This window comes from Amphiura filiformis, chromosome 20 (assembly GCF_039555335.1).
Source record: "Amphiura filiformis chromosome 20, Afil_fr2py, whole genome shotgun sequence".
NCBI classification, from domain to species: Eukaryota; Metazoa; Echinodermata; class Ophiuroidea; order Amphilepidida; family Amphiuridae; genus Amphiura; species Amphiura filiformis.
The window spans coordinates 10,865,093-10,892,145 of record NC_092647.1 but is presented as its reverse complement, the minus strand read 5'-3'; the positions used below and the strand labels follow the sequence as shown (position 1 = coordinate 10,892,145).

At 37.6% G+C, this 27,053-nt stretch overlaps 1 protein-coding gene across 1 annotated transcript in view; it reads left to right on the top strand.

Moving 5' to 3' along the window:
- LOC140143051 (uncharacterized) overlaps positions 1–26,526 on the top strand; it is a 64,061-nt gene extending 37,535 nt beyond the window's left edge. The window contains exons 7-15 of the mRNA XM_072165095.1: positions 11,073–11,205; positions 12,667–12,752; positions 14,851–14,956; positions 15,313–15,512; positions 17,845–17,983; positions 19,102–19,167; positions 19,834–19,977; positions 20,827–20,910; positions 26,420–26,526. Coding sequence (XP_072021196.1) covers positions 11,073–11,205; positions 12,667–12,752; positions 14,851–14,956; positions 15,313–15,512; positions 17,845–17,983; positions 19,102–19,167; positions 19,834–19,977; positions 20,827–20,910; positions 26,420–26,526 — 1,065 coding nt within the window. The remainder of the gene's footprint in view (positions 1–11,072; positions 11,206–12,666; positions 12,753–14,850; positions 14,957–15,312; positions 15,513–17,844; positions 17,984–19,101; positions 19,168–19,833; positions 19,978–20,826; positions 20,911–26,419) is intronic.
- Positions 26,527–27,053: the final 527 nt, after the last annotated feature.

Here is a 27,053-nt window from a genome sequence, read left to right as displayed (position 1 = left end):
ATAAAAGATATTACATCATTGGTGCTAGCCATTGGTTTGCACACCAATAGTTTATATATATCAACACATTGAATGAATGTTTCCAGAGAATGGCAATGCCCATAGCTTGCTCAAAATTTTGACTAAGGTTGTCTTTTTGAAATCTATCTTTGCAAAGTGCAAATTTGGAATCATTTTGATTCTATTAAATAAGCTGTTATGTTTACAGGGGAGGGGGGGGGCACTCCAAATAAAATAGAAAGCAGAATTGCATTTAGGGGAGCAATTTCATGCTATTTTGGTAAAAGATGGTGCACTTTTAGCAGTCCAGATCACCTTTTGGGATATGAGGACCAACAAGAAGTGTTTAGTGTAAATTTGTTTTGGCATTGCTTAGAAAAATGATAGGTCAGTGAAAAATGTTCCTTTTAATGATAGGTTCATGAAAAGGGTACCTTTTTATGGTATGTCAGTGAAAATTGACAAATGGGGATGAAAATTAGGCTTTGCCCCTGCCCTACTAAAATCCTGGCTACGCTACTGTATGACCCCCTTATCACCCCCCACACACCCCCCCACCCCCACCCCAACCCACATAATCCTGGCTACAACACTGTCTACATATTTGGTTTTTCAATTCAACTGTAGCTAGGTTAATAAAACGACTGGAAGTTAAAATAAATTGCAATAGTGTTGACCTGACCCCGGGACCTGACCTTAGACCTTAGGTCAGGTCAAAGGTTATTCCTTGTTCACCAAAAGGTTTGTATTAATATTCATGTTATTATCTCCATCATTACCAAATGAAGTGCTTGATTGGATACAAAACGGCATTAAATTATATAAAAGTTTCTTCACAGAGCCAAGCTTTTACTTGTCAGTGTTTTGTGTCACATAACATGGGTTTGACTCCAGTAAACTGATATTATCTGTGTATATCGGAAATCAGTTAATCGTATTGATAAAAGAAAGTTGTCGTTTATGACATTCATCATACGCTCATATAGCCTGAATTTGAAACATGTTATTTCTTAGAGTACAAAATTCAATGTGGCCATAACCATGATAACTGAAACAGATACAACACTCTGAACTTAGTCCTGTAGAGTGCAACAGATGGTACTCCAGCTAAATAGATGGATATCTTAACCAATGTTAATTGTGACTCATGTGACAAAAACTAATGCTTCCATTAATGTAATGAAGCATATAGCATCACTATGTGAAATCATCCATGATGCCAAGTTGATATGTGCCATAGGCTTCAACATAAAAAGTCCTTAAAGTTTTGAGATATTTTCTCTAAATATAAAGAATATACTAAGACAATTACACGCAGAGCGAGCGAAAAATTGCTCAAATACCACTATAGTAATTTTGGTTATAATGAAGTTAAATGAATTACAGTCTTAAATTGATCTTTTAAAAGGGCATTTCGTGATCCACAGCCTCATCCCCCACTTTTCTCAAAAAAGTTGAGATTTTTATATCACTGGAATACTCTGGCTACATAATGTTTATGTACAAAATATTTCTTGCAGATTAATTAGTTTAGCAAAGATATCACGAAATTTGAATTTCGTTCTGGTGCACCAGAACGAAATTACAACGTATTGTCTATGGAGCAGTGTAATACACATAATCATGCATAACTCATAAGCATAAATCGGAATCAACTGAAATTTTGGGAATATGCTTTTTCGTGCATATGTACTGAAAATGTCATAAAAAGAGGATGCTAGGATCACGAAATACTCCTTTAAATTAAATTAAACAAAATTAAATTTAAAAAAAATAAAATAATGAGTATTTGTGCTGAAATGCATGCAAAGTGTGTAGAAATTTTAACTTCTATTGCTTGGAGGGGATGCAAAATCAATACTGAATTGGTCAATTCAAGCGTCCCCCCCCAGGCGTATAATAGCTTAGTGGAATAAAGTTGCCTCGTGCCCAATGAGATATCAAAGTACGAAGAACAAAATACTCCATCTATCAACTAACTACTTTATTGAAGGAAACAAAAAACCAGAAATGAATAGTAAATCAACCAACTTTAAACTGTGGAGCTTTAAGGGAAATACAAACTTTTTTTTTCACTGAGCATAATACTTGTAATGATATTGTGACTGCCTGTGCCAGGAAATTAAAGATATTTGATTCTATTTTGAGATTTTAACTGGAATATAAGCTGAGCCTGCTTGGTTTGGGGAAATCTTTTAAAATATTGTATAAAATAAGTGTGAGGGAATCAAACATGACTTTTGACCTTGGATATTTCTAATCATGTCAGGAAATTAATGTTTCTGTCTCTATTTGGAAATTTAAGGCTAGCAACTATTTTAAACTGTTGCGATTTGGTAGTTCACAGCATCTTGTGAGTGGTTGTGAGCTTTGGCAAAAGTTGCATTGATCATTTCATAGCGAGTGTGTAGACGAATTCAATACTCTTGTAGGTCCTATATGGTTCTTGAGTTATTTTGTAAAGAGGAAATAAACTCAACCAATAAAGTATCGAAACGATTGCAGATGGTCAGATATATCGGGAACTGAAATATATAAAGCGCAGTTTTCTCCTGCGCAATTTGATACCTCTTTTGTTGCTCTACGGTAGCATTTGGTTGAGTTATGGGCCCTTGAGTGGCTTTTGAAAGTTGCACTTAGCTCCTATTCAAGCCTAATGCGTTCGACGACGAATCCAGGCAGTGATAGACATTGATGGTGGGCACACCAAGTATTGAGATGTCAGCAGAAAGAGTTCATGAGATAAGACAGAGATAAGTAAAGGGTAGCAAGTATTGAAGTTGGAAGTCGAAGGAGTAAAATAAAGTAAAGTTCATGGTTAAGTAAACAGAGCACATCGGTGTCCTTTGTCTTGATTTTGTGCACGTGTGTGTACACGAAGAAAGCATTTGGCTTGAATAGGAGCTAAGTACAACTTTCAAAATCTGACTTGATAACTCAACCAAATGATATCGTAGAGCAACAAAAGAGGTATCAAAATGCGCAGGAGAAAGCTGCGCTTTATATACATTAAAGAAGTTTTTGCTATATATTTCAGTTTCCGAAATATCTAACCATCTATAATCGTTTCGATACTTTATTGGTTGAGTTTAGTACTCATTAAGCTTCTTCAGCCCTACCGCTATTCTTACCATGTTGCTGATTGGCTCAATGTATCAAAATTGTCTTTTTGTAGCCAATCAGCAGGTAGTTTTCACAGGGTTAAAATTAATTCATTTTCTTCATCACTTCTGATATCCAGACAAACTGTGTATCAGATAAACTACTTGTATCTGAAACATACACAGTGCTTATTTAAAACTGATATAAATAACAGCCAAACTGTCATGTATTGCATGTCATTGTTGATATTATTTCATGATATTAGATCCCGATGATGAAAGACCACATCAGGACACAACGCCTTCCCATAATGCATTGCACAGTGTGCTAAATCACATTATGAAAACTGCAGGTCAAAACATATTACATCATTAGTGCTATAATGAAAGACAGATAAAAAGACTAAATCGCATCTGACGTCACTGTCAATCAAATTAGATGCGGATCAATGTGGACTACTCATATAACATCACAACATGAGTACACACCCATGCACTGTGACACACTTGCATGTGACACGCTCACTGACTATGTGATCATTTCCAAGATGCGGATAATGGTGCATGTGTAGACAGTTGCTATATACTTGGTGCAGATCAGAGTAGTATACATTGATGCACATTGATGCAGATCTGGCCTCCCGTGTGTAACACCTGTACACTGTAAAGCTGACAAGATCATGCCTGCTACACTTGATGCAGATCATGGAAGGTGCACTTTAATACAGATATGGCCTCTCGTGATCACCCAATGAGGAAAACCATGTGACAAGTTTGACGTCCTGAAAGAGGAAAACCATGAAAACACGGAAGTTATATCAAAGTTTGATGCATTTATATGTGTGGATTTGATTACAGGTGATATCAGTCAAATTCTATTAATATGTAACTTGAAAAAAAGTTGTCATCAAATCTTGTAACTTTTCAACTATTGGGTGACTTGACAAAACTAAGTAATACAAATATCATTCATCACATGTGAAAATGGTTTGGCTCTGTTTGATAATCCAATCATTGGAATAAATTAAAGGAGGAATTCAGTGATAATATTTATTCTCATAGGAAATACCTGAAGTATAATAAGGCCAAAAAAAAAAAGTTTGTCTCAAAGCTCACAAGAAATTTAAAAACAAATGCGAAATGCGATTTTTTTTTTTTTTTTATTCGGATTTTCACCGATTTTTTCTGGAAAAAACTAAAAAAAATTCTGCATTTCTTTTTTCTTCAAATCGTGCGATTTTACAAACGCGCGCGCAAGCTTTGAGACGAACCTTTTTTTTTTTTGCCTAATAATAATAATAATAATAGAGGGTTCTTAGTAGGCGCACAATCTTCAAAAGAACTCAAAGGCGCACAAACAATAAAGACAAACAAGTTACATATTTGAATCCGGAAAAGCATGAAGAAATAGGGCCTACATGAGTTTTAAGTTGCTTTTTGAATTGAGTTTGCGAATGTGTATTACGGAGGCGCTGTTTGGGCGAATTCCAAACAGCCGAACAGCGAAATGAAAGGAGCGTTCACCAGCCGATTTCAGATTAACACGGGGAGATTTCAATAATCTTTCAGTAGAAGATCGAAGTGATCGAGCTGGTTTGTACGTGCAGAGCGTAGCAGACAGATAAGTTGGTAATGTATCTTCAAAATGCCGAAAAGCAAGAGCAGCTAACTTATACTGAATCCGAAATTCTAAAGGCAGCCAGTGAAGCTCATATATGACCTATATATAGTAATAATAGTATAATACTAATTGCACTTTGAAGTTCAAGGGTAGAATAGTAAGTACTAGATTTGCTTTGATTCAAGTTGTGATGGGAATTAAGGGGTGGGGTATGAGCCATTGGACAGTATTTTTGTTGGACATGAGAGTACATCAGACATATCTGATTGCATTCTGAAAATGAGGGATGTCCCACTGATATCAAATAATTTTGATTTTTGGAAATTCGCAATGTAATACACATTTAATGGCAAATAATTAAAAAAATTGATATTTTTGATATTTAAAATAGTCCTCAAAGTAAATTGTATAAATCGAATGATATAGTCTTAAAGTGTATGTAGCTGGAATGACAAGCCAGCGATCAATTGAACATTTTGACCTTTCGTATGGAAGATATGGATTTTTTTCCCAAAAAGACCTAATTTTTTTGGTGTTTTGGGAAAAATCTACATCTTCAATACGAAAGGTCAAAATTTTCAATTGATAGTCGGCTTTTCATCCCAGCTGCATACACTTTAAGTACATATCATTAGATTTAGAAAGCTTACTGTGAGGACTGTTAAATATCAAAAATTTCAGTTGGCTGGGGGGCACTCGACACAACTGAACATACATAAAGACCCCTGTTTTTGGACCGCGTAGCTCTGAAAGACACATGTATTTGACCAAAACAGTGATTTGAAAGACCCTTCATTTTCAGCAAAAGACCTCTAAATCGATTCCTCACATTTCTATTTTTGTTGTTGTTTTTTCAGGCAATTTTCAAGCCAAGAATGCTCCAAAAAATACCCCCCATCTTTTTATTACCTGTTTGCAGCTCCAAAAAGACCCCTTTACTGGTGTGTTGTCATCTCCCAAAGACCTACCACCTCAAAATGTATGACCCCCCCATGAGCTAATATGCTCATTTCATTTATACTCCCTCTGTTGAAGATAGTTCCAAAATCTTCTTTAAATAAGTTTCATTTCAAAACAAGCTGTCTTCACATTGGTTCCCATGGTTACCATTAATACTTCTGAGTAATATCTTGTGATATCAGTGAACACATGACAAGAAGCGGTAGTGAAGATATCCCATGATGCACTGGGGTTACATGATAGTGTCTTGCATTTTGGTTGAGGTACTCAAATAAGGCTGGACTAGTAGTCAGAAGAGTAGTACTAAAGCCTGGTATATTATTCAGCCAGGGTGTGGGTTTTGCTGGCATAAACTGGACAAAATTAGAAGAAATTCATATGGTCAGCTATCATTAAAAAGTAACACAGGAAGCTCAAACAGTCAGCAGAACTGTGAATAAATCATTCAACATGTTTTTTGTCTCATCAAATTCTTAAAAATTGTTTTGAATTTGATATGACACATTCCAGTTCCTAGTGAGTAATGAAAATTCATGCCTTTTATTTTTGAATTTTTTACAAGTTTACAATAAGTTTTTGCCTTCAGAAAATCTTTGTGGAAAATATTAACTTAGGCAAAAATATTATTTTGTCAATACTGCTGTTTTCTTGTTTTGTTTGCAAATTTGTTCATTTCAAAAGTTCCTAGTAATGACAATTTCAATGACTTATCCTTCACTTTTAGGAAATTCTTACACAATTTTTATATTTTACACTTTTGCTGGGATCACTGAATGGGCCTTTTCCATCAAATTCACACTCCCTGTAGAAAGGCATATGGAAGATTAAGATCCTGTCATCCATAGAGTGTGTATGGACCTAATGAGTAGGCTATTATCCAATATACATCAGCCACACAAATATATGCAAATCATGCTGTCTTTTGAGCCCTCCACCCACCAGGCATCAAGCAAGAAACTCCCATTGTCAAATGCAATCCCCTTAGGACGTACTTAACACAAATGACCATATGGGTATTTTCCCCCGGAAAAATCCCCCTTTTGGGATTCCGCAGCTCCAAAAGCTAAGACCCCCGAAAGACATTTGACCAAAATAGAGGATAATTTTGATAATTTCAGCCCTATAAAAGACCGCAAAATTGCTCATTCCTCATGTTTTTTTCCAGGCGATTTTCAACCAAAAAGCCAAGAAAGACCATTGATTTTGACTGTTTGCAGCTCCAAGAGCCTCCATTTTACTTGTTCGCAGCTCCGAAAGACCCCCCTTTTACCGGTACACCGTCAGCTCTCAAAAACCCACCACCTCAAAATTCCGGGGGAACATACCCACCAAAATTTTTGATGTGCCCCCGTATGCAATCATGCAATCATATTGCAATGCATGATGGTACACATTTATTACATGAGCTAGTGACGCATGAGTGGATAATAGCCCCAGGCTTACATGGGGAGGATATAAGGTGTTTGGTTTTACCTGGTTGGTTACTGAGTGATTTCATCACGTCACAAATAAGTTGCTTAAGTGGTCGAGATTTCTTGTTTCCATGTCTAAAATTAGAAAACACACAGCTATCTAGAAAGTGAGATGGTATTAAATGTATCCGCTACTAGAAAGGTTAGCCTCACTAGGATCTCTAACATGACAGGGGTACAGTGGCGCAGCGGTACGGGCTCTGCCTTGCAATTGGAGGAATATTGCGAGTTCGAGCCATGGCTGTGCCATCATGCACTTCAGGGCAAGCTAGTGCTTTACCTCACTTGGCTCTCTCTACTCAGGGGTGAAATGGGGAGCTGTTATATGAATGTTATTGTCCATTGAGTGCCACTCAAAGTTGTGAGCAAGCCTTGGGTATTGTATGGCAGCTGACATATTGTAACGACAGTGGAATAAATGTAAATCACTTTGATACACATGAAAGACGCTGTATAAATGCCAACAAGGTTGATTTATTTGAAACCCCTTAATCTACATATATATAGGCCTAGGCCTATGGCTATAATATCTTCCACAACTGGAACATGCGTATTTCAAATAGAAGTTACCCAATTTTCTATTCTATTTGAAATTGATACTCCTGTGGAAGACTTTTAGCTAAATCTTATACAGTGGGAGTGTTGATTTCAAATGGCGTACATTGTACGTAGCACAGTATTCACAGATTCAGGACACACTACTATGATTCACCTGAAGTTTGATGTAAGTGCGTATTTTGCTGGTCGCAGTATCGATTCGCACACGTAAAGTCAATCATGCAGAGCATAAAAGGGCGGGTTGTCCGCACGCTTGTGGTCAATTAGTTTGTCCAAAAATGTCAACATTTATGAGTCAATGCTATACTTATGAATCATTTTAGACCTGATTGTCAGATAAGAATTCATTAGGAAATAATGGCACCTACATTCAGGTAGTAGTTTATGGATCATACCTTGCAGCGAAAGTGAAGGTCCATTTCAAGAAATCAAGATGACCATGTGCAAGGATGTTTCATTGATTGCAAAGGCCACCTTTTTGCTGTATGAGAACATAATTTATACCGATTTGATGATATTTTTGGTAAGCAAAGAAATCTGCAAGAAATTTTTTTGCCAACAAACATGTAACCAGCAGTGGGTGGGAGATTGTTAGGGGGAAAAGTGAATTTCAGGGGGGATTCGTCAAATTTTGAACAAAATTACTGCAAAAAGTGGAAATTGTCATAATTTTGGCTTTTTTTTTTGGGGGCAAGAATTATGTCTGGGGCATTTTCCGGGGTCACTCCCATTGTGGCCTGTACACCATCCGCGATAATCAACTTTTGAAAAGCACCCTAAACAAGGATTTAACCCTTGGCTAAAACGATACCCTAAACACAGATTTTCTTCCTTGCATCAAATTTCATACCCTAAATTTCATTTCTGCGTATTAGCAATTGCAATTTTGCTACCCTTTTTTCCAATATTTCATGTTTTTGACACCCTAAACACGTTACGCGCGTATCATGCCTACCCACAAAAACTGCCCTTTTACGCGTTTTTCATTATCGCGGATGGTGTACAGGCCACAAAGGGTGTGACCCCGGGCATTTTCCCCCCATGCCCCCCCCCCCACCACCCCACCCCGTGATGCCACCACTGGTTTCTGATCATACAAAAACCTCAACCTTTTTTAGAATTGGATGGTATACTGAAAATAACGAGGTACAGCATGTTGTTATTTTTATAAACAATTTTTCTTTCACACATCTTGAGTTGAAAATCAAATTTTGCAGCAAAATATAGGAAGTACTGGTTATTGACTTCCCCGCCTGCCATCTTGGCCTGCCATCTGTAAAAAGATCAGCCCTCTTCTCCGCCTTTTTCCTTTCTTTATCACAGTATCTGACAGGTTCTAGGCAAGAAACTTGACACCGGTTTTTGAACTTTTTGAATTTTTACAGGAAAGGGTCATATGACTTCTCAAGACAGATAAGAATTGGAGTATTCCAGTTGAAATCCATACACCCCCTATGGAGACATGACCTTAATCTCCCACTCAGGGAGCGTGAATATCAAATGGGGTTACCTGAATGACTCCATTTGAAATCAACACCCCCTGTGTGAGAGATTAAGGTCATGTCTTCCACAGGGGTATGGATTTCAACTGGAATAGCCTAACGTTCTAGTATTTTTAAAGCTAATTATTTCCTTCATATATTGTTTTTACAGGACACACATATAGCTAGAATGTGTGAATATGTTCTGCTGTGAGTTTAGGGGCTGTGCAGTAATTGGGGGAGGATAAAATTCGGGAGCCAAGAAATTTTTGGCCAATGTGGGAGGGGCTAGCATTTTTGGCAAGCCAAGTGGGGGGCAATTTTTGGCACATATTCAAACAGTTCGCAGACACTTAAATGTGCACATTTTCCTGCTCTCTGTGCTTGCAATATATATCTAGACCATTTAAGGTTTGCAAATTGGAATCCCAATATTTGGATGTGCAAAGGGGAGACAAAGACTTTTTGGCAGGCCGAGAAGAGGGGAGGGGGGGCAAGTGATTTTTTGGCAGGCTGAGAGGGGTGGAAGTGATTTTTGGCAGGCCAAGGGGGGCAAGCATTTTTTGGCATGCTGTTTGGGAATTTAAAATACAGCCCCTTAAAATAAAATTGAATGTAGAGTTTGTCCTATAATAATATACTGTTTGTTGTAAAATTTGACACAAATTTCTTTTGTTCTGTTTTACTCAGGAGATAATCAAGCCCATGAGCCTGATTCTTCAAAGTTGATATGCTTTATACACACTATGGACCAAAATAGCCTCATCCCAATGGCATAGTTCAATAACATCAATTAAACAATCAGAGTGCAAAATTTGACCTGAGGTTGCAGAGTATGAGTTTTTGTACTCAAATTTTCAAAGGTCATTCAATGAATGTGCAAATGTATTGGGGTTAAACAACTGAGGCCAGATAGATGAGCATGTGGATACTAGTGACAGGGTATACTATTTTGTCATAGGAGTACAAGAAAGTTGCATGTGCAGTACCTGCCTTTTGCCATTCAAAATATGTAGCACTGTTAAGGTGTTAAATTTGAAGGTATAGTGGGACTTGAGAGCTCTTGAAGATGCTCCCAGGACTAACTTTGATCATGTTAATGACAATCAAACTCAAGCCTATAATGATATTAACATTTTTGTCAAGTTTTTGGATTCTTCTGCAAATGTAATTTCAAAATGTAACATGAGGCAGCCGTATATTGCACATAGAGTTGACATACCACGTACTTTCTTGCATTCACACATCAATTTGTTTTCTTATCGAGGCATTGACATCAACACATTGAGGTAGCTGTGTCAAGAGCGCATCTATTCGGCATCTTTAAACAGATGTGTGTGCATATCTGCGCTTTGAGCTAACCCCGGAGGGCTCTCGCTTATAAAGGTGGTATGCGGGTATGTGAAGTGGTTAAGGGTCCCTTTGTCAGGCTCTCCAGCAAGTTCCTTAAGACTCACATTTTGATCATGCTCCAGTTCATTGAGCTTCAAACTCTGACAATTGTAGCTCTTTTGCTCAAATTTGGAAAAAAACATTTTAGCTCCAGTCTATAATTTGGCCAAATTTAAGTTCACTATAGAGCCCTCAAATGTTGAAATTTCAGTTCATCATGCCTCTATTTTGCCCCATAATCAGTTCTTAGTTCCCAAAGTTAGGCCTTCTCTGCCGCATACCCTACCAAAATTGAAGTTGAGTGCCCCCCTTTGGTGATGACGCTCACAATTTGAAACTGTTCCCCATGAAATGCGCACTGACGTCCTGAAGTCCCTGCCTCGACCCGACAAGATGAAAAATAGTATAAAATAATCATATTCCCAGGGTTCAAGTATGTTTTAATTTCACATTTATAAAGTTTCATTCTTTTTATATTTTATTCCAGGAATACGATTTGAATGCAACCTTGGTAGTCAACAGCTGTGAAAACCCCATCTCTTACACAGTCACTCTCTTAAGCAACTCGGCCAGCCTCACTTACATACATAGATTCACACACTCAGACACAGTGCCTGTCAGTAAGTATTGTTGCCACCATTGAGGATTTTTAACAATGTATATCAGTTAGAGCTTTAAAGGAAGTCTCCAGTAATCAAAACATTATGCCTATATGTAAGAATAATAATTATCAAGCACAAATCACATGGTTTTATTTAAAACAAAGTCATATTGACCATCATAATAAAAAACATCCATCTCTCAACATGTGATATTCAAAATTCCCGGGCGCCGTAATTGTCTAGTGCAATGATTTCTCAGTATACAATGAAGGCTGACGGCAATTGAGCACAAGTAACCATGACGTCATTACACCAGAAAGTTTTGAATATATCGCGTCTTGAGAAACGGCTGTTTTTATTAGTTTTTTTATAATCTATATGAGCTAGTTTTAAAGGCATAATGAATGTTGTGATTGCCAGAGACTTCCTTTTTGAAAATGTTAGAGAGCAGCTTTGCCATACACTTTGATTCAAAAGCATTTTATTTAAAGATATTTTTTTCTAAATGTTCTAACTAAAATAATCAATGCAGCAATTAATTACATCAGTGACATATAATACTAATAGAGATTGCGATTTCCAAACATGGGTATCAAACGCCCATGCAATCTATTCAAAATCCTGTCACAGGAAAGTGATTGATTGTTAATAGATTGCACAGGCATTCGATATGTACATTTGGAAATCGCAGTCTCTCTATTGTTTTATCATGATATACTGGAGTATATGATGGATAATCACACTCGTGCAAATGCATTTGTCAAGATAATAATCACACTTGCCATGGAGTTATAGCATTTAGGTCTTAAACCTATGACACTCGACCTAAATGCAATAAATCCATGGAATGTGATTATCTTGACTAATGCCCTATTATTGTGCAAGGCCCTTCACCTCTTTTGCCCCTCTCCACCCGAGGTGGTGTATATATGGGTATTGGGAGAAGCTGTATGTGCATGGTTTATCCCCAAAGTGGTGTACGTAGCCAGTGGGGTGTTGAGTCCCTGAAGAAAAATTGAAAGACAAAATCAGAAAGGCAAAGAAAAAAAAGGGAAATAAAGGGGAAGGAAAAAGGAAAGAAGCAACCAAATACTACCTAGTGTATCTTCTGTATTTTACACCAATCATGGGCCAAACTTAATAAAATGCAAAATTTCACAAAGTCTTTATTCGGGCATGAAATGTTTACCTTTACACATACCTTCACTATGGACCACAATGGCCTCATCCCAATGATATAGTTCAATAACCTCAATTAACAACCATAGGGCAAAATTTGACACCAAGTTGCAGAGTATGAGTTTTTGTACCCAAATTTTCAAAGGTCATTCAATAAATGTACAAATAATGTATTGGTTAAAGAACTGTGCCCCTGATAGATGAGCATGTTATGGATCCTAGTGCTTGTTGTGATACAAATAACAGTGATTCAAACTGTCTGGTACAGCATCATGATTGCTATTTATTTTCTGTTTGCAGGAAGTGCAGGGTTACCGCCAGGGACTACAGCTAATCTGACAGTTACCATGAGTCCCTCCCTCAATCTAGACGCGATAGATACATCAGTAAGTAATAATGTATAGAATCAGAGTTTTGGAATTAAATCTAATACTGCAACTTACTTTTTGCAACTATTGCGACGTTGCATCTGGAATCACCAGACTTCATCAGGCAACTGACGGGCTGGTCACGTCCAGACGCAACGTCACAAAACTTGCAAAAAGTACCAGTATCAGATTTAATTCCAAAACTCTGTTTGAAACTACTGGATGACTAAGAACATTCACTCAATGTATAGAATCAATGGCATGGTAGGTATTTATAATATTGAATGCCTTTGAGTGTAATACAAGAATATATTGCACAAGATAGACAAATATATTGCCAAGTGCAGGAATATTTTTTTCTTCAAGAAAACTTCTAGAAATATTTTTCTTTAAAATTGAAGAATATATTTTTCTATCAAGTGAAATATATTCATACCACTAAGGGAAACATCAAAGAACACCGTTATCGGGATATATTTTTGTTAACATTTATTTTTTTAACAGGGCACGTTGGCTCAGTGGTTAAGGCCTTCGCGCCTTGGACTCATAATCTGCGAGCTTGCTCGACACGCATGGGTTTGATTCCCCGTCCCACCACCGTGTTGCGCCCTTGGGCAAGGCGCTTTGCCTCGCTTGCCTCACCCCGCCCAGGTGCAATGGGAAGCTGTTAGGGGTAGTCACAGTCGTTGTACTGATGGACCCTGCGCCACTTGTAGGCTGCAAACGTGTTTCCGACATATTCTAATGACGGCGGAATAAATGTAAAGCACTTTGAGGCTGTTTACGGCATAAAGCGCTATATAAATATCTATATTTATTTATTTATCTAGTCAGTGAGTGCGTATTTACGCTTTATATCTAGGTCAATAAAAGCGTGATGCATAGGCACGATATGCGCAAACAGCGAGATATGCATGTAAAGGAGATTCGCGTATACCAGGTGCTTAAAATGTACTCGATATGCTATACATGGAACAGTCATCCAATTTTTTAATGTTTTTCATTTTTTGCAATAATTAAAATGTTTAAAAACTTAATTATTTCAATATTTAGAATGACTTAGTGGTATGATAAATTTGTTATTAGGTTCAGTATTGGTATTTTACGGGAAGTTATTGTGCACTCAGTGTCAAACTGGGTTCAGCCTTCAGCTTCATCCAGTATGACACTTCATGCACAATAACTTCCCATAACACAGTTGGGTGCAGCGCTAAGATGTGTGTTGAGTAATGTGTGACTGGTGCACGCTTATGTGAATTAACGCGAGTGTAAGTTGGAACTTCATTGATGCAAGCAAAAACCAAATAATTTTCACCAATTATAAACCAAACAAACTACCGTAAACATTCACCTAATGGCGCTATGGGCTGCCTTGACCTAACTGGAATTTTAGGCACAATCTAAAAGTGCCCTCCTGTAAAAATCTCACCAGCAAATAAGGGCATGTACTCTAACTTCTTGTTGGGATTTTCAGATGAGGGAGCGCTCTATTTGTACATGAAATTTACCCCAATGCAAAGGAGCCCATGTGCGTTTGCGGTATAGGGCCTGGGTGAATCCGCATTTTGCTTCCTCAAATTCCATGTTACAGGCAAAATTCTGCATTTTTCTGCACTGAGAAGTGTCAGATTTCCACGATATTCCATGCTCAAATGAAGCCATTGTACATCCAGTATATTGTATGTCATTTATAAGCATCATGTTAATTACTTGTCAATTATTTTCAACTTAAAATTTGATTTTGTTTTTCAAATGTAAATGGCTTAACATGGATTTTCTCTAGGTCCTAGTTATACCCTAGGAACATGACATAATTAGTACACAGACCCTTATATCCAGTGACCTCATATAAGGAACACATGCGTTGTGCTATTCCAGTTGAAATCCACACACACCCTATGAAAGACATGGCCTTAATCTTCCACACAGGGAGTGTGAATTTCAAATAGAATTACCTGAATGGGTGACTCCATTTGAAATCTACACTCCCTGTGTGAGAGATTAAGGTTAATGTCTTCCATAGGGGGTGTACAGTTTTAACTGGAATAGCTCATTGTCATATTAAGTAGAGACTGTGACAGGTGATTGATTTATTCATATATTTGTTTTGTTTCAGGTTAAAATTGACATCTGTATTGCCCCAATGACGTATTTGAATCCTCAGGCAGAGTGTTATTCAGCACCACTGTTAACAAATCAACCAGTGCCTATACCACCATGTAGTAAGTGAAATCATTGTACTTGTCCCAATCACATATTTGAGCCCTCATGCTAAAATATATACAAATTATTTAGAAAAAAAATGGGAATTTTTACCTAAAATTGTTATTTTATTTTGACTGGGCAAGGGCTGCAGATTAAAAAGTCAAAAGTTCAAAAATTTCATAATTGTACATTTTCATGGCCATATTTGGAATCAGTATGAAAAATGCATTAAAATGAGTACAAACAAGCCTAGTATTGGTTCAGTGGTTCTTGGGATAGCTCTTGATATTTTGATAAGATGTCTCAAAACAAGGGACTCTTCATGTTTAAGTCTATGGGCTAAAGTATTAACCTTACAGCATTTCATTTGCAGATGAGCCTTTGCCTACACCTGGTGCACCTCTGCCTCAGTCTGCACGCAGTAAACCACCTATGACAGGGATGGATGCAGAGTGTAATGCCTGGAGTGAGATAGAACAAGGAATGACAAAGACAGTTGTACCAGGCTATGGGTTTGATTGGTGTAACACAAATGTCAATTGTATGGGGATGACGTGCCATGCTATATATGAGGTAGGTTGGTATGATGGGGGTGTATGTGTGGGGGGTGGGGTGTGTGTGATGGGGTGGGGTGGGGTGTGTAAACCACCTATGACAGGGATGGATGCAGAGTGTAATGCCTGGAGTGAGATAGAACAAGGAATGACAAAGACAGTTGTACCAGGCTATGGGTTTGATTGGTGTAACACAAATGCCAATTGTATGGGGATGACGTGCCATGCTATATATGAGGTAGGTTGGTATGATGGGGGTGTATGTGTGGGGTGGGGTGTGTGTGATGGGGTGGGGTGGGGTGTGTAAACCACCTATGACAGGGATGGATGCAGAGTGTAATGCCTGGAGTGAGATAGAACAAGGAATGACAAAGACAGTTGTACCAGGCTATGGGTTTGATTGGTGTAACACAAATGCCAATTGTATGGGGATGACGTGCCATGCTATATATGAGGTAGGCTGGTATGATGGGGGTGTATGTGTGGGGTGGGGTGTGTGTGATGGGGTGGGGTGGGGTGTGTAAACCACCTATGACAGGGATGGATGCAGAGTGTAATGCCTGGAGTGAGATAGAACAAGGAATGACAAAGACAGTTGTACCAGGCTATGGGTTTGATTGGTGTAACACAAATGTCAATTGTATGGGGATGACGTGCCACGCTATATATGAGGTAGGCTGGTATGATGGGGGTGTATGTGTGGGGTGGGGTGTGTGTGATGGGGTGGGGTGGGGTGTGTAAACCACCTATGACAGGGATGGATGCAGAGTGTAATGCCTGGAGTGAGATAGAGCAAGGAATGACAAAGACAGTTGTACCAGGCTATGGGTTTGATTGGTGTAACACAAATGCCAATTGTATGGGGATGACGTGCCATGCTATATATGAGGTAGGTTGGTATGATGGGGGGGGGGGCAGGTGTTATGGGGTGGGTGTGTGAGGTGGTTTACATTTAGGGGTGGGAAGGGGTGTGGTTACAGTGTCTGGATACAGGTTTTAATATAATGTTACACAAACATCAATTGTATGGGTATAACTGGGCATGCAGTGTGGTGGGGTGTGTGGGGGTGTATGTGTGGATATGTGGATATCCCCAATTTTCTTTCTATGCAAATAGGGCTATATAACCCCCTAGAGGGCGCTAAAGGCATTAGTTAGACATATGGGGGTTAGATCCCTTATTGCATAGCACAAAATCAGATGAATACACATTATCTCATTCCATATTATATCACTCATACATAAATTCTGGACAGTTCATTGGTTGATTACCAGTTATCATTTTTACCATCAGCCTCTCTGTGTGATAGTTTGTACCATCATGTGCTTTGCCGTAGTGCGCCAAGCCGTGCGCTGACTCTAAGACTCGCCGCTTTAGTTATGGGGTGGACCCCAAATTGTGAAGTATATCACAGCAAAACATGATGTTTTGTTGATGAAAAAATGTATTTCCTACCTTAAATTGTATTTAGTAATAGAATTTATGTACGAGTGATATAAAACAAATATTAACTGTCTTAAATTTGTGTAATAGTCGAAATATAATCACGAGGTGAAAGATGGATTGTTCCATTCCACTCGCCGTTCCGGCTCATGGAATGGCACAATCCATCTTTCACTCATAGACAGTTAATATCTGTATACTAAGTACATGTAGGGGTATGTGGTTGTGTCTGGATACAGGTGGTATAGATGTCACACTAATATCAATTGTATGGGTATGATGGTGGGTGTGCGGATGTGGGGTTGGGGTGTATATATGTAGGTTGGTATGTTCAATGCCCTAACCCTCAAGTGGTTTGTGGATGGAGGGGCTTAAGGTGGTACTACACCCCCTGATAAATTTTGTGACTAATTTTGCATTTTTCTCAAAAAATAACTACACACTGGTAACAAAAGTTATGTATATTATAGGGTCAAGGAATCCAATTACAAGACAAGTGGTTCATTAAGAAATGAGGTACATTGTAATGGTACCTCTTTTTTTATCATAAATAACATACCGCTTGTCTTGAGTCACTGAAAGTGTAGTAACTGCATTCCTTGCCCCTATAATATACATAACTTTTGTTACCAGTGTGTTATTATTTTTTGAGAAAAATGCAAAAATAGTCACAAATTAAAGCTTTTTGATATTTGCAAGCGATACCATCCTAGACTTTGGCATTCTATTGCAAGCTAGACAACCACTCTGAATTGAAGACATCCTGTAACCATACACTTTTTCATCATCAATTCATAATGCAATTTTACTTTTATTTTTCTCAAAAAGGAATAAAATAGTTTAAGTGTCTGTCAAATAAGTGTTTATATTTTTTGCACACTATAAGTATTTCTATTTTGTTTTGCAGACAAATAACTACCAATTATACATGGAGTTATTCCACTGTGCCAAACCAATAACCCTACTAGTGACTGTGGACTCAGCTGAAGCTAATTTCCATTATGCTCAAAATATCACAGAAGGCACAAGCAGGGTGCTTGTTACTGGTATGAAAAATTGTTATTGAGCTACTCCGCTGACCCTATAGCTCTGAGGGGGGGGGGGTGTAAATTTCAAATGGAGTCCAGTTGTAGGAGATTAAGGTCATGTCTTCCACAAGGGTTTCCGTTGTTTCAACTGGAATAGTCCAATATTTTCCTGGATTTAGCCAAAAAAAGGGTGGGGGTTGTGGGCAGAATGCAAGGCTATCGTAAGTGCAGTAGAATGTAATAGCTGCCTTATGAACACCTATTTTTTCAGAACAACCCCCTCATTTTAAATTGTTGATGTTCTATATTACTTTCTTGATGTCCTAAAAGTTTACCTAATACATGTATATCACCTTTACATGTAGTTTGGGTTCTTCTTGTGTTATTGGTAAAAAAGTAAGTACATTGATTGAAATGTTGCAAATGGCAGGTATTACATTCTACTGTACTTACGACAGTGTGCATTCTGTCCACAGACTATGTACCGTATTGTTTCTAAAATAAACGCCCGCCCTCATGAACGCCGCCTCCGTAATTTTGAAATGAAAAAGTGACTAAAATGCAGAAATTTCTATGCCATATGAGTGAACTTAAAACCAAAATATGCTGCATGCATGTCTAATACGCAAAAAATTACATGGATTAAACTTCCGATCCAGCTCATTGCCAAATTATAGTAGAATGTCCATTTGAAGAACTAAATAAATCACATTCTTGCATGAAAATGCACTTTAAAATGTTATTTTAATCAGCAGTCAAGTTAGCTCAATTGATAAGGCGTTCGACTATGGTGCGAGAGATTGCGGGTTCGAACCCTGGAAAATTGAGTTAGCTTGAAATTCCCCTGGGCAAGGAACTTACTGCTAATTGTCTCATTGCAACCCGTACGAAACTCAGGGAGCTGATCCCTGGTTGCGATGGTTATTTGTGGAACGTCTAGGGTGTGCGCTCTTGAAGCAGCAAAGTCCCTGATTTGTTGTTAAATGGTTTATGGAATGATGTGGGGCCATAGTGGTCAGCGACAACCTGTACAGTGTGCTGAGGCTTGTGGATCAACATCTAGGCATTGTGCCTGTGCATAGTGCACTATAAACCAATGCGCTGTTTCTTTGTTTTTTGTTATTTTAGTATTTTAGTATTTGCTGATAACCATGATAACTTGGTGTTTGTCATGGCACTGTCATCTTCAATTGAACCAAGAAGTATGTGTGTCATTGTTTGCGACTTAAAGGGAGTCTCCGGCAATCATAACATCTTGCCTTATATTTTAGAAAAATAATTATCAAGCACGAATCACATGGTTTTAGCTAAAACAAACTCATGTTGACCATAAAAACGAATAAAAAGAGTCGGCCCTCAACACGCGATACTCAAAATTCCTGCTCCGAAAAAGTTGAATGACGTAATGGTTATTTGTGTTCAGTTGTCGTCAGCTTTCATTGTAATACTGGGATATCATTGCACTCGACAATTTCGGCGCCCGGGAATTTTGAATATCGCGTGTTGAGAGACAGATGTTTTTATTCGTTTTTATGGTCACTATGAGTTTGTTTTAAATAAAACCATATGATTCGTGCTTGAAAATAATTTTTCTTACATAATGTTGTGATTACTTTAAATGTTCCCGTTTTGAAAAATGTCACGCTCTCGAGGTGTTAATTGGACACAATACGGTATGTAGTGCTTTGAACGTTCTTTTTCTGATTACTTTGAAAGCTTGTACTTTTTCTTAAGCATATTGAACCTATATGCTTTAACTACACTTAAAACACATGGGTTTGTATTCTTAAGCATTACATTGAAACTTAAACTTAATTTTTTAATCCTAAAACTTTAGTTTGTTATTTTTGTTACTTTAATCCTTTCAGATTCGCTTACAATTACCGTCCGGATGACACCAGTACCAGGCGGGGTACGGCTGGGAGGAAACGTTTCAGCTGAAGTATTCCCAGGAATACCACTTTCAATACCAGTGATCAAAGAAAGACTTGTACCAACCCCGCCATGCGATGGTATGTATTCCTAGGAATGCCACTTATACCTCAACAATCACTGTTTACCTTTGAACAAATTCATTGAAAAGAGCAAGTTTCTTTGGAAGAACATGTTAACCCTCTTACTATACTGGTCATCTAACAGCATTTCACACAATATTCATTTTGGCCAATCGGCAGGTAGTTCTCATAGGGTTAATTTGCAGTTCAATCACGTCCATATTGCTACAGAATATTCCGTTATAATTGTGAAATGGTCAACAAATGTATTTTTGTATCTAAGTATTACAACACATTGTATCAAAGTATTACAACATCAATATTATCATGTAAGAATGTGCCTAGCTAGTAAACAATATGGCACCTACATGTACTGTGGACCCAAGGTACATGCAATTTGAAATGACTCATAATTTTACATTCCCTTCCCATAATGCATTTTCCCTGTACACGACAGCCACAGCCTTTTGATTTGTTTGGGTTTGACAACACTGAATAACTCAAAAAGGCTCTCTTATTAATCTTATTTCCGCTGGGGTCTATTTGAACACGAGGACAGATCGCGCCAAAACTGACTGCTAGATCCGGTGCTAGATACATGTACAGGTATAGCCCAATAGAGTACTTTCATGATTCATTTACCCAATTCTAAATTAACCATGGGGAGAGCAGCAAAGTCAGAATTTAATCTACAGATGTTGCTATCTTTCTGACTTTTTTCTCCCTCAATTTCCCAGCAAATCACCAGTGCTGGGAATCCAGCCCGGAACCTCATGCAGCAAAATGCACCGTTACCATTGAGCCACACTCTTCCATAAACTGTTGACATAAATATTTTCTTGTTATATTTTCTTGTTATTATTCCAGGTGTGACAGCCAGACCAGGTGCAGGACCAACTGCAATCCTACCACAGTGGCCAACAAATGTGCCTTCATACCCAAATAAGCCAGGTATGTTTGCTCAAGGGTAATTTTATGCCCTGTTTTTGTCAACTATTTTTGAGAGAATTAGTCGAAAATATATGGCTTTATCTACAATTTTTTACTAAGAATGGCTTCATAGTCAAAAAGTCATATACATGTATAATATACATTGCACACCGTCATCATCCCTATATCTTCGTGTTAAAAATTGCCGTGGTAGTACGATAAATCCTCACGTTTTTCAACAACTACGCATGGTGATTTTGAGCTATTTTGTTCGAGATAGGCCGTGCGACTCAGGCTATGCATACAATTTGAGATTTTGAGAGCCGGCCACACTGTTTCTATCCTATGTTTTACGATTTTCGCAGGATCAATATATGGCTGGCAGTAACCGCCACAACGTGGAGCTGCTACGCGTAGCTTACTTTTCGCTTCGCGGAGCTAAATTGACCAATCATGTTAGATCTTTTCATTACGCGGAGCCAGTTGATGCATCATCGTTCCAGAGAGAGAAAACTCTTGCCAAAATTAATGTTTACTATGTGGATTTTAAATGAATCGAATGTAAATAAACCACAAACAGTTGTACAGGATCAATACCATTGTTTGATTAGTGTATAGTCAATGTTACCTTGCATGCATGTGCCATGTGTGTGGCGTGTTTGTTTGTTTGTCTACTGTGTCAGGCCAGGATCACTGACACCCACGGTACTGATACTGTCATACTATCACGGTGATCATATTGTTGAATGTTGTTGACTTTAAAATAATCATGATGCAGTCATGTCTACAGTAGAATTCACCATGACCTTTGAAGGACTTAAACCCCATTAAAAGCTATTAAACCAAGATAACACTCAATGAAAACAGCTCAACTATGTTACATCAGATCTTCTCTGGTTAAATACACACTGCACTTGTGTCTGTTTTACCTGTGCAATGAACAATGAGCTGGTATTATAGTTTCAGTTGGGTGAATGATTATAAAGCTTAACGCAAAAGTAACAATACTGTCTGGGCTTTTGTTTACGAAATGAGACAATAGTCTGCTTATTGTTAACCAGCGTTCTTGAAAATGAGAAGCATAATGGTTTGCAGACTTAACACAGTTTAGAAATAATTTGTTCATATTTTTTGGTGTTATCTGTCGTTTACATATCCTTCCTAAAACACAAAAGTACCAATATTTCCAAACACCTAAATTAGCTAAAATTTAGGAAATGTTACAAAACTATATTTTCTAGAATTTCAGAGAATACTTTAAATATTGACTGGTTATTTTTTACACAGTGACGCTCATATAGGCAATGGCATAATACTTCTAACATACACTAGGTCACGCGTCAATGGTGAGCGCACTGAGTATTGTGTATAGGAAAACGGGCAGTACCGTAACTACAGTATGTATGGCCTACTACTAGGCCTAGTATATAAAGTAAATCCGAACTGGTTTGCTGAAGGTCGAATTCCGCAGGCCACGCCGCACAAGATGTACAAATCAGCTCCCGGCGATACACTGCAGATCGCAGAATTGTGTGCATGGTTTACCACCACTCTGCCTAGCTATATAGTTGTGTACAATACTGCAGTGAGTTTCTTGTGTCGGTTCGTACTTTTCATAAATTACTTTTTGAATCTTAACTATCGTGACCGAGGATATCTTGCAACTACGTGAAGCTCGTCTGGCAAATTCTTAATGACTAAATTCGCTTCACGTAATGAGTAAGTCGTACTTGATTGGTCAGTTTTACCTCCGAGTAATGAAAAACTCTAACATGATTGGTCAATTTGGCTCCACGGAACAAAAAGTCAGCTACGCGTAGCAGCTCCACGTTGTGGCGGTTGCGGCCTACCATATCAGTATCCCATGTGATATTTCTATTGTAAGAAAATTTTATTTGTTGTCACGTAAATCACAGGTTTCGTTTAAATGTACTAACTGGAAATTAAATGTACTAATTAGTGAGGACCGGTATTTTGCTGTGGATATGTTTAACTGCAATTTTGATGTAAAACATTTGAAATCCGCTGTAAAAATTTTGATAATATTCAACTCTTTGAGAAAATTATTTTATAAAGGAATGCTGGCAAAACCAGGTGCAATACAATGTACATTATTGACACACTATCACGCTCTTTATCTTCGTCAATAATAGAATAATCGATTTCAATCGAATTGAATGCATGAGTTTGTAGTTGACTACTGAGCGACCTAAGCGATCGATTGCTAGCCAATCAGATAGAACTCCTTTTCTTGCGTTCAGTGAAATACTACTCGCCTGTCGCTCACTACCACTCGCCCGTCGCTCACCAACGGAGTATTAAATTTATATTTATCGTATAGGACGTCGACGGTGTGCATTGTACATGTATATGGCCTTATTTCATCAAAAATGTTATTCAAAAAATAAGGCTACAACCAAAAAAAAAAAAAAAAAAAAAAAAAAACACCAAACTAACACATGTATTCGTACAATAGAGTCTCAAGCGTAATAATAAACACAAAAGCCAGACTTTGATCAAGCACATAATTTAAAGTTAGTTCCAAACAAAATTTGGCAAAAATTGTAGTTTTTAGCTCATTGTGTTAGCACAATGATCTCTAGGCATGGTCTATTTTTCTGTATGTTTTTTTCTTTCTCTTGCTACATCGTTTGAGCAATGGATCTGGTAATTTGAGGCGGCGATCTTTGCATGATGGTTCATGATTGTTACTTATTTAGCTAAAAAAATTCGGACGGAAAGTACCATTTTTGGAGCATTTTCTTACGAAAAGTTTTACCTAATTTCATGGAATAGTCTCCTATGTAGACTGTTTGTGGTGCTTTTCATATTACAAACACTGTACAAACTCCTTGATCGTGCGTATTTGTAAAAGAGATTGTTGAACTTTACTGTTTCAGTGCGGCTACAATGTCTGCTTTTCAGTGTTGCTTTTAGCACCAATTGGGCTTGTGCTGTCTATAGGCCCTTACTTCTGTGCACGAGCCATGAGCAAATAGTGTCTCAAATTCTCCCAAATCTGAATTAATTGGGCTACCAAATTGTTGGTTGGCAACCCTGTCTATGAACAAACATCTCACTCATTTACACTTTATATGACACATCTTGACCCAATTAGTTATGTAAACATTTAATCAAGGTGAAATGTCCTTTTGACTGGCACTGGCCTAGTATATCAGTATATGGGACCATGACAACCCTTCTCTGACATTACAAAACAGACAAACAGAAAGTCTGAACAGGGAAGTGCTGGGGGTAAACACTAGGCTAGTGGCCTTTCCCTGTTCTGAAGATTGAAGGGAGCACTTGTTTGAAATATGAAGGCAGGAAAATTAGATGTGTGTGCAAAATTTTATTTATTTAAATTTATTTCATTTACCATGAAAGTGTTGTACTGTAGCTATGCATGCCATTTACCATGAAAGTGTTGTAGTTTTTAAGTTTCAAGTTTTTATTTGGAAATTGCTTTTACATCAGTGGCACTCATCTATCCGATGGTGCATCCAAGACATTAAATATACAAACAAAACTGTATTAAACAAAATAAAATCAAAGGATACCCGACAAGCAAAAGGTACAAATAAATTAATGCCTTGAATAAATAAATATCTTGAGAACCGCAAGTATATTTTCAAAATGCTGATTTGTGCTTGATCACAACACTATGGTGATTTTGAGGTTTGAGAATACTGAAATGTGTTTTTTCAAAGTTGGTAGCCCTGTATACATTGTTATACATGGCTATACATGGCTATATATGGCTATACATGGCTATGACATGGTTACATATGGCTATACATAGCTATACATGGCTATACATGGCCATACATAGCTACCCATGGCCATACATAGCTACCCATGGCTATACATAGCTATGCATGGCTATACATAGCTATGCATGGCTATACATAGCTATGCATGGCTATACTCGACAAGCAAAAGGTACAAATAAATAAATGCCTTGAATAAATAAATATCTTGAGAACCGCAAGTATATATTTTCAAAATGCTGATTTGTGCTTGATCACAGCACTATGGTGATTTTGAGGTTTGAGAATACTGAAATGTGTTTTTTCAAAGTTGGTAGCCCTGTATACATAGTTATACATGGCTATACATGGCTATGACATGGTTACATATGGCTATACATAGCTATGCATGGCTATACATGGCCATACATAGCTATCCATGGCTATACATAGCTATGCATGGCTAGCTATGCATGGCTATACATAGCTATGCATGGCTATACTCGACAAGCAAAAGGTACAAATAAATAAATGCCTTGAATAAATAAATATCTTGAGAACTGCAAGTATATTTTCAAAATGCTGATTTATGCTTGATCACAGCACTATGGTGATTTTGAGGTTTGAGAATACTGAAATGTGTTTTTTCAAAGTTGGTAGCCCTGTATACATAGTTATACATGGCTATACATGGCTATGACATGGTTACATATGGCTATACATAGCTATGCATGGCTATACATGGCCATACATAGCTATCCATGGCTATACATAGCTATGCATGGCTATACATAGCTATGCATGGCTATACATAGCTATGCATGGCTATACATAGCTATGCATGGCTATACATAGCTATGCATGGCTATACATAGCTATGCATGGCTATACATATAGCTATGCATGGCTATACATAACTATACATAACTATGCATGGCTATACATAGCTATGCATGCCATTTACCATGAAAGTGTTGTAGTTTTTAAGTTTCAAGTTTTTATTTGGAAATTGCTTTTACATCAGTGGCACTCATCTATCCGATGGTGCATCCAAGACATTAAATATACAAACAAAACTGTATTAAACAAAATCAAATCAAAGGATACTCAACAAGCAAAAGGTACAAATAAATAAATGCCTTGAATAAATAAATATCTTGAGAACCGTAAGTATATTTTCAAAATGCTGATTTGTGCTTGATCACAGCACTATGGTGATTTTGAGAATACTGAAATGTGTTTTTCAAAGTTGGCAGCCCTGTATACATAGCTATAAATGGCTATACATGGCCATGACATGGTTACATATGGCTATACATGGCCATACATAGCTATCCATGGCTATACATAGCTATCCATGGCTATACATAGCTATGCATGGCTATACATATCTATGCATGGCTATACATAGCTATGCATGGCTATACATAACTATGCATGGCTATACTATGCATGACTATACATAGCTATGCATGGCTATACATAACTATGCATGGCTATGCATAGCTATGCATGGCTATACATATCTATGCATGGCTATACATAGCTACGCATGGTATTCCTGACCATAACCCATAACAAATGAGCTACAGCACCAGTGGTGCTCTTGTTACAATTCTTAGACATTTTAAAAGAACTATACTGAACCAATACAGGGCTTAATGTTTGCACTCATTTTAATCTATTTTTCTTCCTGAAAATATGGTCATGCAAATGCACAACTCTGAAATTGTTGAATTTTGGTGGAGAGTGTTAATATTGGTATAAAATGTCTATTGCAGGTGGAGGTAATCCCAAGCAGATAGAGGAAGGCACAACGGATTACGACAATGAAGCTCCCCAAAAGGACCCATTGAAACAGAAAGGAGTTAATGGAAGTAAGTGGTAGCAATATTTCAATTATTCATTTCCATAAGGCAAAACAAATTTTTGATTGTCCATAGAAGGGGTAGGGTCGATTGCTCAGATTTTTTTTTTTTAAAGATACAGTTTTGAAAGATCATAGCCAAAACATGTATAGGCCTAATTAGGTAATAAATTGGCCAAGTAGGTGTGAATTTTGATATTTCACTACTGAAGAACCTGTTTGAAAAACTTTTCAAAATGTAAAAAATGTTGAAAACATAAAATCTTTTTCTTGATTTTTCATAATTAGGTTTTTTTTTGTTTAGAGTAGAAACTTTTTTTCCCAGATTTTCCAGATGAGGGTCAGTCGGACGAGGACAATCAAACGATTTTTTTTGGCCTAATGTAAAAATTAACACCAAGAAATATCAAAATCATTAACCCCCTGGCGATCTAACATTGCCTCTGATTGGTCAATGACATGATATTTTCACTTTAATCACCAATCAGAATGGAGTTTAGCAAATAATTCACCCTAATATTTTTGCATGGTGAAATTATTCTAACAAT